We start from the raw sequence: 13,402 nt of genomic DNA on the forward strand, positions 1-13,402 counted from the left end.
CATGACTTTAGAATCATGAGTTGCTTTTATGAAGCATAGGTTCAAATCCTACACTGCGTGGGTGCCTCAATCTACCCCATCTCTCCTCCCAACCTCATTTCCTAACATATATCATGATCTTTCACCCTCCTGGGGATCAATTTATTTTGCTCCAACTCTTCAAGGTAGCTTCTTTCTGTTCCCAACTTACCACTAAAGAAACATTTTAACACCTATTTCTAGTGAGATCTCTGCTGATAAATTTTCATTCTGGTCTTTGTTACTCCTTAATGTTTTCATAACACTTGATTTTACCTCTAGTCCAGCAATTGTCATGCAGTGAATAAGAAAAGACAATATTTGTTGAATGAGAAAACTACAAACAGATAAATGACTTAGTAAATATTTTAGAAATGCCTGAGTTAACAGGAGGCTTTCATTACTGTAGCTAGAAATGTGCTATGAGGTCATTCATTTAAGCTGTTACTATGAATAAAACAGTATCAACTTTGCCTAAAAGAAACCAAGCCTTCCACTTTAGGATGCTTCTAATAGAGAATAAATGTTTACTAATGTTTTCCTTAAAGAAAACTCTACAGCCTGGGAATTCTGTTTAGGAGCTTAGATAGAGGCTACCTGCCATAGCCATCCCTCTCAACCGAAAACAAGCTGCTCAGTACCAGGAAAATAGATATTCTTGGACAATCTGTACTAGAAAAAAAAATCTGCAGATAGAAAACACATAAGCCAGGTCTGGTTCTCAAGATCTCTTTCCCCATTAGGATGCTTTTGTCACAGTTTCTGGTGGACCAAAGGTTAGAAGCTCCACCAATTAACCTCTAGCTTTCACTGCTAAAATATAAAGTTCTAGGTATTATCTGAACCATGAAATCTCATTTCAAGCTCACAAACAGTAAAAAGTTCCATGTGTTGGTTCTTGATTTTCTTGATCAAAGCTTACCAATCTTGAAAAGATCTACAGGCTGGTACTTCTCTTTTATATTCAAAACCTGTGGCTCCGTGAAGAAAATTTGCTGCGAGTCCTCAGTTAAAGGTGAACATTTGGAAGCGTCCTTGGGATAGCTAATGCTTCTGAGTACCATCCGATGTTCTTTAACAACATTGAGGATTTCACTTTTCTTAATCTCAAAAGGGATAAACTTGCCAGTTTTTGGTTTTTGGTGTTTATTTTTAAAAACATTTATAGAAGTACCTTGAGACTTATTCTGTAAATAAAACAAAAAATAAAATTTAATATTCTTTATTTAATATAATTACATAGTAAATTTTGTGAGTAAATTTTGTCAAGATAAAATCATGTCTTCACTAACTGCATTTTCCAAGTGTCTTGCTGTAGAAGACGTTTACTGCAGTACACATGACAGTTAACAGTTAAGCTCCCACTCTAAAGTCATTCCCATCTGTGAGTGTTCCTGTCTACTTCCAAAGAAAAGTGAATTGTAAAATAGCAACTTCCGCTCAAAATAGATATTTTAAAATGAAGACACACAAATGGTCAGTCCTGAAAACATTCATGTAAGCAGCATTATGCAGACGGAACAGGTTATATTTAGGAATATATCTTCAGGTGCATATATGTACATATGCACAAAGAAGAAGAGGAACGGGAGAAAGGAAAGAAAAGGGAGGTCATGAATTTGAAGAGGAGCAGGGAAGAGCATAAGAAAAGAGGAGTTTCAAGGGAAGAAAGGGAGGAGATATGTTATCATTAAATTATAATGTCAAAAATAAAAAATACAGGCTCAGAATAGAATCTATTTTAAAATCACATTTAATTAATTTTAGCCACCTCTGAGAACTCTTAATTGCCAATAAAATTCCCAAACCTGTCTCTGTTAAACTGAAAATCACTCAACATACATGGAGTTGTGCTGATGTGGGCTTCCCCTCTGTATGCTGTGAATATGCTTTATTGCCATGGGTTAATAAGAAGCTGTTTCAGACAGTGGCTTAACAGAATATAGCTATGTGGGAAAACTAAATTGAATTCTTGGAGAAAGAAGGTAGAGTCAATAAGAAGCCACGTAGAAACTGCTGGAGACAGATGCCTCCGCCGGAGTCTGCCCAAATTTTGCCTGTAGGCCATGACCTCATGGTGATGCACGGATTAATGGAGATGGGTTAGTTTAGGATATAAAAGCTAGCTAAAAATATGCTTAAACTATTGGCCAAACAGTATTGCAAATAGCATAGTTTCTGATTATTTTTGGAGTCTGGGTGGCTGGGAAACAAATGACAATATTCTGCCATGAAAACCATATTGATAACAGTATATAATTTTTCAGATGTGTTTAATTGCTTGTTTCTTAATTTTGACCAACATATGCAGTGGAAAACTAATACAGTTCCCAATCTCCGAAATGTGATTGTTCATACAATATCTGCTCTAAAGACAGATACGGCTGGTTACAAAAATTCAAATTGTTGTTGGTTCTAACTGTTACCAACTCAAGATGTCAATAAGATTTTGGCGATAAGTATTGTTTTTGCCAGATAAAATATTAGGAATACAATAGTTGTAAAAATTACATATAATTCTCAAAGCAAGTCAGATTTCCAAGGTACATGTCTAACCCTGAACCTATTCACCATATATGCCTTTTCTATTACTAAAAAGGAAATATAATTAAGATAGTTTAAACTTTTAGAGAAAATTAGCATTATTTGTAAAGAGTATTTATTATATAGCTAAAACTACCCATGGTCATTTTCAGCAAAAAGGTTCATCAACAAAATAACTAAAAGCACATTCCTTTTTCCAATAAAAGAAGCATCATTAAAATTCTGCTTAAAACTCTATTTGCAAAGAGCAGACACACATCCTTAAGATCCCTTCTTTCCCCTATATGCCTAAAGATGTACTTGTCTTCCCACCTGCTTGGCAAAGCCTTCGCTCAGAACTGTGACCCTGTCTGTGTGTGTCACCCTTTCCCCTTTCATCCTTCCTGAAGCCTCACAACTGTCTGCCACTCTGCATATTTGTTGAGCAAGGCACAACAGTTGTTGCTGGGGATGCAACATTCAGAAGAGACAGTCTCCCTGCAGGGCCTATGGGCTGGAGGAGAGCTCTAATGCAAAGTGACCTAGGAGGAGACAGGCACACTCATGTCATGCTGAGGCCACAGAAGAGGTACATTGTGAATTTTTAATTTTAGTTTTGTCTAAACAGTGTTAAATGGATATTTACTTAAGATAATACAAATAAGTGTTAATGCCATTAAAAATTGTATCAGATGTGCAGACTAAATACATACATAATGAATAATTTTCAAAAGTAAAATTCTTGTTTTTCCATGTCACCTGAATCAATTGTTATGAAAGTTACTGAAGGAGTCGTTCCCTTCCTCAGAGCCTATAACCGTTTGTGATAAACAGTACAGTATTAAGTACTTATCCATTTTTTAATACAACACACTCAATAATGAAAAGTACTACCTCATTTATTCGTTTGTAATGTTGGGCAATAAGAGATTTTGCTTCTTGCAAAAAGTCTTGCTGGGTGGTTTGTAATACAGGACCTAAAATAGAAACAAAACCACTTTTTAAAAATAAAAGTCTTCATTTTGTTTGTTTGATTTCTGAGACAAGATCTCAGGCAGGCTTGGAATTTGCACAGCCACTGAGGCACTGGTTATAGTAATTACTTATACTTCCTTAATTAAGGTGGTGAAAGTAAATGATGGAATGTTGAGGGCAGTGGTGAGTTTTGTGGGACTCTATAGAAGGATTGTCTACAATTAGATTAAAAAGAAATGAATATACTGATTCTTTTATATAATATCTGCTATTTAAAAGGAAAACCCAATTTATAATGGTTGGGATAATGAAATAAGTGACCAGCTCCCGTGGTGTAATGGTTAATCCTCTGGACTCTGAATCCAGCGATCTGAGTTCGTATCTCGGTGGAACCTGTTCCTTGAGGAAGATACCTGGGCAGACATCCTCATCAACTCAGACCATGAAACCCAATATAAACGGGCTGTCCATGCATGCTTCAGCATCGCTGGGGGCATGTTTCCTACAGTAAATCCCTGAATATCATCTTGCAAAAATTATTAAAATGCGTTTGGGGCATAAAAAGTGTTGACTCTTACCCTGTTGACTAATTGACTAATGCATATGATTATATATTTCTCAGAGTATATTTAAATTATACCTTGTTGATAAGGTAACAATTACAAAGTAAAATGCCTCAATAAATCTGTAGGACTAACATGGATGAATATTCATACCTAGTGGTCTATAGTTTTATGATAGTGCTTATCTCATTTCTATTTTCTTTTTTGTTTGTTGTTTTTTGTTTGGTTTTGGTTTTGCAAGACAGGGTTTCTCTGTGTAACAGTCCTAAGAGTCCTGAAACTCGCTCTGCTTCAGGCTGGCCTAGAACTCACAAAGATCCACCTGCATCTGCCTCCCAAGTGCTGTGATTAAGGTGTGCGCCACCACTACGAGCTTCATTTCTACTTTCCTAAATTTCATAATTTCCTTTAAGCAAAGCTAAAAAACAAACAACTCTCTGGCATGCATATCATCCTCACATATCCTAATCCAAGAGTCCATTCTTAAGTGTGCCTTTCAGAATTACCTGATTCTGGTATTGAGAAGTATTGCCCAGCTTCCTCCTCTTAACCTGGACTTCATAAAGTTTTAAGTTGTACCTCTACAAATTAACTTTGCACTGTGTGGGCTCGCCATACACTTCTCCTTTGTATGTCTTCAGAGAGGTTCCTCTCTCTGTTTACATCCGATTTTAAGCAATTTTAGAGAACTTGCTCTGTTCATAGTGAAAACATGAGACTCTGTCACACCACCTGAGCTAGGAAAACTGAAACTCCTGTGTTACTGGTGGAAATACAAATACAAAAACAAAATGGAATAAGCGGCTTGGAAAAGGTGTGGAAATGTTTGTAAAATTAAAATGCATTTATTCTGTGATCAAGCAATTTTACTTCCAAATATGCATTATAGAAAATGAAAACATGTTCATAAGAGATTTGAATAAGATTGCTTACAGCAACTTGCTCATAAGCCAAATTGGAAAAGACTCACATATGTATAAATAAGAGAATGGAGAAATAAACTGGCTTATATTCATGTGATAAAACTGTTAACCATCAAAAAAAAAAAAGGAACCAAATTATCCACATGCGCAGCATGGGGGTGGGTCTTAAAAACAGCATGCCAAGTTCGAGTAACATACAAATAGAACATACTGCGGTTTCCCTTATATGAAGTTCTAGGATAAACAGAATCATCAATGGTATGAACGAAACAACAATGAATCTTCTGGTGGGCATATTGAGTGAGAAGTCCCTAAGGGGAGCCATGAGAGAAACATCTGAGATGATGGCACTATTCAGTAGCCTCATGCGGGCTTGGCTTTAACGGGCTCTTATAACAATCATTAATCTCATGAACACCTAAGATTCCTGCATTTCACGGTATGCACACTTTACATTAACAACAATGCAGTTTAGAGTTAGGGCAAAAACAAAACTGTCCCTGCATGGATGCTCACAACACCATGTTGCTATTTACTATGTGAAGTCATGGGCTTCCAGGAGCTGGTATAATCAAGTTCTGAGGACTGGAGCAGAGCAAAAACTTAGAAATACAGGAAAATAACAACCAGAAAGTAGTCTCCTTCCAAAGTACTGAGTTAGGAAAAAAAGAAACCAAAGCTGTTGTGTTGGGATAAACAGCACCAAAGTTGTCCCTAGCAATCCTTAAGAATTCCACCTGCTCCTTGCTCCCTATGCTGTCTCCCTACCTGCTCTATATGGATGTGCTGGTAAGACATAACCAGATTCCCAGTCCTCATGCATTCAAGGGTGTCTGTGTAATCTAAGGACCATTGTTGGTGGCAGTTTTCTCTTTTCAATGAAAGGTACTTGTTGAGATTCATGTCTGTATTCCTGAAGAATTGTGTATCACTGGTGCAGACCAAGCAATCTCTGATGTCCCAATCCAGAGCCCTAAGAGGTTGTTCTCACATAGACTTCAGAATATAAAGCTGTCAGTTTCATGAAATTGCAACTAAGATGAAATTCTACATTGAGGGGTCTCTAGCCAAGCACTCTCTTCCTGAAGGAATGGAACTGGGATGATGTTCCCAGTGTGGCTCTGAGGTTTGTCTTTTTTCTCATTCTATGGCAATCATTTCCAGCTTCAGTTATTTTCCTCTGGTGTAGTTGAATTTCCATAGTCCCCAAAGTTATGGATAAATGGGATAAACACAAGAGGTATGGAAATTTTTATAAAATTAAAATATATTTACCCTGTGAACTATTTTACTTCCAGACACAGGATATGAAAACATATCCCTAAGAGATTTAAATAAGAAAGTTCCCAACAACTTTCTCATAATTCAAATTGTAAGGGTTCACATCTGTATCAGAGAACAGAGAAACTGTGACCAATGAGAAGGCAATATATCTTTACAATTTTTCATAATAAAAACTGTCATCTGGCCAGGCGGTGGTGGCGCACGCCTTTAATCCCAGCACTCGGGAGGCAGAGGCAGGTGGATCTCTGTGAGTTCGAGACCAGCCTGGTCTACAAGAGCTAGTTCCAGGACAGGCTCCAAAACCACAGAGAAACCCTGTTTCGAAACCCCCCCCCCAAAAAAAAAAAACTGTCATCTGCCAGTTACATGACAAACAATAAGTCTTGGTTTTTCTGAAAATGTGACCTTGTATAAACTATAATGTGTTCATTTCAGCCAACACGTTAGAGATGATCCAGTGCTCACTCACAGACAAATCTCTGAGCTGCGGAGCTCTGGGGGACTGCCGAGGGCCTGCAATGGCTCTGGACTCCTGTACCACTTGCTGCTCTTTGCTGCATATCTGCTGCTCCCTTGGTGTCACACACCCGCCATGAGTACCATAGACTCCTCTGAGACTGCTCACGTTCCTAGAATACGTTTTGTTGACACTCATTCTAGGCCTGTCATTCTGCATGCACCTTCCTTGTCACCTAATGCACTGGTTTTGATTGAGGAGTTAAATTCTCAAGATATAATTTTCTTCCTAGCTGTGCTATTTGTCGACATCAGTGTACCTGATCTTTCCATGCTCAATAGTGCCGCATATCTCCTTTCAACTGTAGAGAAGCCCACATGCACTCTGGGCATCCTAAAGGCCTTCCTGGGATTAGCAAGCGGATTTGGACCCTGAAGTCCTGCCACTGCAGGTTAGACCTGTGGTTAAGCCGTGGAAGACGGCAGTGGAACAAGGCCAATGTTTGATGATAAAGCAGCAGAGCAGACAACAAAGGCCATAATTCAACAATTTCCCATGGATCCTGAGGCGGCTCTGCTGAGGTCCTTGGCACATTCATACTGTTTTCAAGCTTGGCCTCATCACCAAAGGTGCTGAGTCAGCTAGTCTGGTTTCTGCTCTAAATGAATTTAGTTTTGAAGGGATAGTTTTCCATGGCAGCATAAGAGAATTCAGATCTCAATACAATGGGAAAGGCTGTGCTAGAGTTATTTCTTCATTCTTATCAGCTCCAAGAGTAGGTCTATGTTCAACAGGTGAGACTAAAGATTTGAATACTGAACAACCCTGATAGTAAGGGTCCGTCCATCAATTTTTAACTCTGATAGTAAGGGTCCATCCATCAATGTTTAACTCTGATAGTAAGAGTCTACCCATCAATGTTTGAGCTTCCTGCTTCTCTGATACAGAAGGGTAAGGATGTAAGCATGAAGTTCTTGTATATCTAAGTGACATAATAACTGAAATGACTAAGTTGTCGCTGCTAGTCCTTCTACACTAGGACATCTGTACATCACCACATTTGTAAACACAGACCCACCACACACAGAGTAACTGAAGAAGCTGCTGTCCTGCTATGTTTTAATTCAGTTTGCTCATGAACCTATTTTATTTTCCCAAGTCTTGGTTTTCTTCTTGGTAAACAGGGATAGTGTGTCCTATGAAGCTGTTAAGGGAGTTGATTTAGATCTTGTCTGAGAATATTTAGCTACAAGACCCAATACATAAGTTTTCCCATTAAGTAATTGTTATTACTGTATTGCTGTCATTGTACTAAATTTTTTTCTGTTAATTATGTATTCATCCTAAATAGGATAAATAAATTATTACTTAACCTGAAGATGACTAATATTTAATTTCACTAATCAATTCTTGTTTTTCAATAACAAAAAGACAAATAACCTTCTAATTTATTTTTAATCATCTTCTTAGTTATAAATATGTTTCTAAAATTAATGAATTAATATGTTCACAGACAATAAAAAATGTCATCTTTGAGATTTTCTGTTACTAAAAACCCAAAAATAAGTAGAAAATTTTTATAAGCAATAACAATATTTTATAATAAACTAAATTTTAGAGATTGAAATGGCCATAATAAACTTACCTGATATATGAATGCAAATATTATTTCCAAAAAAATAAATGCACACCTCTGATTCCAAAAGTTTGGAGTCACACAAATAATTTCATACGTTAATCTTTAAAAAGTCTCATTCTTCATAAGACTGGACTGAATGCTAGCAGTATGATGTTTCTCACACTGCTGTTCTGCTGAGCTACTCCAGTAGAGTTCCAAGCTGAGCTACAGGAAGAAAATCTAGTCATGGAAAATATGACAGGGAATGAGCCATCTCTTGACTGCAACACAGAACAAGCCTCTTACGCATCCAAACAGCCTCCAGGGCCTTGCAAACATGTATTTTTCAAATCCATGGCTTGCTGCATTCAGGTTTCACCCATTCCCAATCAAAGACTTGATTTTCCAGGTAGGCTTTGCAAAGACTTGCTAAGAAGATAATCAAAACTTTATGGTCACGTGGGTGAAGATCTTGCACGGACAGTTCTAACTAAATCTCTGCCTGTCTATGTGACTGATTTCACGGAACTCAGAAAAGACACTCTCAAACTCTCAAGCTATGTGTGTTGGCACATGCCAGTAATCCCAGCATCCAGGAAGCTGAGGCAAAAGAGTTTGAGACCAACTTGGATTACATTTGTAAAATGTAGTGCCAAAATGTATAAACAACCCAAATACGTAAAACCCTTAGGCACAATGGGACTTGATTCCATATATACTCATTAAGTCACCATTAAGTATCCTGTTCACTGCTAAATATACTCAAATATGATAGTAACTGCACCTGTTTCTAGCTACTATAGTGCCTAGGTTTTTTTCTATAAAGAATTTATAAACAAACTCTGAGACATTTAGTAGAAAATATGCTATAATACAGAACAGCATAAACTACCGCTAATCAGCTCGCCATAAAAAATTCCTTTAAAGAGTTAAAACTTTATATTGCATCACTGTAGAAAAGTTTTAAAACACAAATGTCTCCTGAGAAATAACAGTGAGATGGATCCCAATTCAAGCAGTGACTTAAATCTGTACTTCCTTAATTTCATAAGTTGTGGGAATCCCTCCTCTTTCAGTCAGAGCAGCATAAACTCTGGTTTTCCATTCTTAAGGTCCTCCTAAGCTTTATTTTAAAAAACATAACCTTTGGCTAAAATAAAAATATATCTAACAGGTAAAAACCAAAATGTTTCAAGAAATGCACATGTAGAAAAGGTCAATTTCTAAACAGGTAAAAATGATCAGTTGTCAGTCATGGCACTCCTAGTTTCTCTCACCAGACTTGTTTAGCAGTGGAAGGCCTCACAGGATGAGTGGATATTGTGTTGAGTCTTTTCTGGTGGACAGAGGGTGAGCACATTGTCGTAAGTCATGCTAGCTCATGGCTTGTTCTTGGAGTAATTAAATCAGAGGAAACGGCTCTTCAAAACATTGAGAGTGTCTTGCTTTCCACACGAGTTATGTAAACATGGGTACTCACCGTCTGCTCTTGCACGTATGGCTTCTGCAGTTGCCATGATGGGCAGGTGGGCTGATCCTCTATGAATGGTGAACTCTGTGGTTACATGAGTGATAAAGACACGATGAACATTTATTTTAGCTATTTCTTTTATCCATGAATAAATAAAATGAATACCTAACACTCTGATATTTTGTTACTCTGATCTAGACTTTCAGCATCCCCTCTAGTTTATGGAGTGTCTGTATCCATCCTACCTTACTGGTTCCAAACAACCTGTGTAAGGGTTTGGGCATTTTAAAATGTATTCCCAAAGGTTCATGTGCTGAAAGCATGGCCCATAGTGCCGCAATGGTCACGTGAAAGACTTGAGAGGATGGAGTGAGAAGTCTTTAAGTCAACTGTAGTGTGCAATCAGAAGAGGCAGCAGAGTCTCTAACCCCTTTGGCTTCCTGTTTCTGAGACATGCGGGATCACCCACTTTCTCATGCACTCCCAACTGTGAGGAGTTCAGCCAAGAGCATCCCCCCTGGGGCTGGAACAAAGTTAGCACCATGCTCTTGCACCTCTGAAACTGTGAGTTAAATGAACTACTTTTCTTTATAAATTGAGTTTGCTTATATAGAACCAGGAGGTAGGAAGAAAGAAATATTTTAGTCATTAGGCAACGCATTCCTCAACACAAATCATCAGAATTCAGGAGTTCTGTGGTACCTGAAAACTCAAATTCAGTCCCGAACCTTCCAGTGCCAAAGCATGTGATCTTTGCCAACTCCTAGCCTACCTAAGCCCTACTGCCTCATACAAAAACCAGAAGATTTTACAGAAAGAAATTTCATCTATATTTAAATTAATCCTCAGAAGGCACTGGAGACAACAGATGGTCACCTGGCTCTTCTGATGTGAGAGGACCTCGGAGTCTCCCAGCATGCACCTCCTCTCATCGCTCCTTAGCCAAAGGCTAAGAGGCTCCAGGCCCAGAGAAGTTGAGCTTAACTGTTTCATAAGATGGTTGTTGTAGTCAGTTCAGTAAAGGTCAAGCAATAGCATGTTAAAATGTTTCTACTATTTCCATTCTCATCTAAAATATTTAAATATTTAAGGTACAAATGAAAGTGATTTATTATTGATTATTTTTTGGTTTTATTTAAGTTTTAAAAAGGAGACGTTAAACTGATAACTTTTAAACCCATCACATTATACTTTATAATTATTTTTGGCATTCTACTTGGTTAAGTTATAATCCTTTTTGAGCCCCTGCCTTATTATAATGGTTCAAAGAAAACCTGATTCCAGCCAGGGAAGCAGGTAGACCAACTGCAGATCTTCACCACTCCGTCCACTCCTCCAAACTCAACTTCCCATTCTCATCTCCAGCTCTGTAGCTGAACACCTGCTTCATCCTCCTTTCTGACCCTACCCCAGCTCCAGCGCATCACAGGGATCTTCCCCTCCAAACCTCCAAACCCCCACCCATTCCATTATCCCAGCCCTCAACTCCACCAGGCATTCCCTGGGAACACACAGACTACTGAAGCTAGAGACACAGGTAGCCTCCTGTAGGTCTGCATCTCCCTCTCCTCTCCTCAAAATCCACCACCAAAATTGGAGCAAATCACCTGACTAGACTCCTCTCTGCACCCATTTCAAGCCATTCATGAAGATCCTTCTCCTACCATCTCTCTCCCCATTTATCCTGTTATTCCAGCTGAATCTCCATGATAAACAAGCACCATCCACCAGTGGCAGATTACAACTGGGCTTGTGGAATCAGACTGACACTCCACCATCATAGACAAGTAGATTGCACTGGGCTGGTGGGATCTGAGTGTCGCTCCACCATCATGGCTAAGTAGAAAGACTTGTAGAGAATAAAACGTGTAATCACTATCAGATGGAGTCATACCTGAGTAAAAGGATCAATACTCACATTTAATTTTAGTCTTTACATAATCCAAAATTAAAAACACAAACATCTAAAATACTTTACAAATAAATAAAAAATATTTATGTTATTTTATTTTTAAAACAATCTTATTTTTCATACCAATCTGCCAACCCCAGTTCCATCACTTTCCCATCCTCCCACTCTCCCCTTCTTGTCTTCTCCTCACACCACCCAACGTGAGGCCTCCCATGGGGAGTCAACAGAGTCTGTCATATCCCTTGAGGAAGACCAAGGCCCTCCCCCTTGTATCCAGGTTGAGCAAGAAATTATAACAAGATAAAATACCGGAAAAAATGCAAGGAATTGACCTCTTTGCTCATATTCTCACTCCTCCCACTCTTTACCTGGATGTTGGGAGCTGAGTCTTTCCCTAATTAAAGCTGAATATATTCTTATAATTTCTGTCTGCCTTCATTTACGCTGCTACAACAATCACCACCACCACCATCATCATCATCCACATTTTACAGGATAACGTTTTTGGTTAAAAGAATAAATAATATCCTAAGTTAACTCAGACTGAAGTGTCACCCAGGATTCAGGGCTCCAAGTTTTCAAAACAGTGACATCCTGGGACAATTAACACCAGTTGGTTGTGCAAAGCTCAAGACCATGTCTTGGAACTGAGAAGCCCTGTTCTTGAGCCAACACCCACTGAGCACAAAGCAGTTTTCTTTTCACCATGATACAATATTGTCTCCATTACAATAAAGTAGGGAATTCAATCAGTAGGAGGAAGAGAAAGCTTGAAAGACTTCCTGGAGGGGATACAATTCCCTGCAAGAATTTTGTTTGCTTAGTTTCAGGAATTGTGATTTATCAGAGTCAGGAGACATACGTTCTGGTTATAGTTCATCCGCACAGCCAGGGCTGAGTGGAAATCATTTACATACTCATAATGCATTTTTTCACCCATATGAAGGGGCTCAAAGACAACACTTAAGATGCTTTGCAATTTGAAAATTATAATACATGAGGCTACTACTTAAATATAAACTTTCTAACACCAATCAGAATTTTTGCAAGGTCTTTGAGTAGAAAGAAACTCCCAGTGGAGTGTCTTTGGTGCTCAACGTTCTCTCGGGAGTAGAGTGGTGTTGCCAGGAGTGATTGTGTCTTGTTGCCACAGAATTCTAGGTTAGATTAAAGGCCATTTTCTACAGCTCTTCGAAGAGGCTGAAGATTATACTACCTATACTAAATATAATCCCTATGTATCTAAAAAAACCTGATTAACCTAAAAATAAATATGACAAACATATAATTCTCAATACCTATCTAACTTGAAGACTAAGAGAATAAACAACTGTGCAATATATGAAGACAATGATCTTCAACTCTAAACAATGTCATTACATATCAAATGTAAACAATGTTATTATATAAATAATATCAGAGATGGAAATGTACATTGTAATTCGGGTAAAGCTAGCCGGGTGGCGGGACGCAGCCCCGCTGCTGCTCCTCACTACAGAGTGGCGCCCAGCATGGTAATAAACTCCACGTAAAAGCTGAGAGGGCTTAAAAAGGAGAGAGAGAGAATTTAAGACAGCTTTTTGCTGTTTGTGGGTTGCGTGCCCCAAAGAAATTTTCCTGACTCAGCAGCAGGAAAAAACTGGCTGTTTTAAAATACT

At 38.3% G+C, this 13,402-nt stretch overlaps 1 protein-coding gene across 1 annotated transcript in view; it reads right to left on the reverse strand.

The window, feature by feature from the left end:
• The window catches only part of Iqcm (IQ motif containing M), a 425,687-nt gene extending 415,809 nt beyond the window's left edge, over positions 1 to 9,878 (reverse strand). Inside the window, exons 1-3 of the mRNA XM_057753761.1 lie at positions 9,842 to 9,878; positions 3,436 to 3,518; positions 941 to 1,205 (exon numbers count right to left, since the gene is read on the reverse strand). Coding sequence (XP_057609744.1) covers positions 941 to 1,205; positions 3,436 to 3,518; positions 9,842 to 9,878 — 385 coding nt within the window. The remainder of the gene's footprint in view (positions 1 to 940; positions 1,206 to 3,435; positions 3,519 to 9,841) is intronic.
• Between the last annotated feature and the right edge of the window lie 3,524 nt (positions 9,879 to 13,402).

This window comes from Chionomys nivalis, chromosome 21 (assembly GCF_950005125.1).
Source record: "Chionomys nivalis chromosome 21, mChiNiv1.1, whole genome shotgun sequence".
In the NCBI taxonomy this organism is placed as follows: domain Eukaryota; kingdom Metazoa; phylum Chordata; class Mammalia; order Rodentia; family Cricetidae; genus Chionomys; species Chionomys nivalis.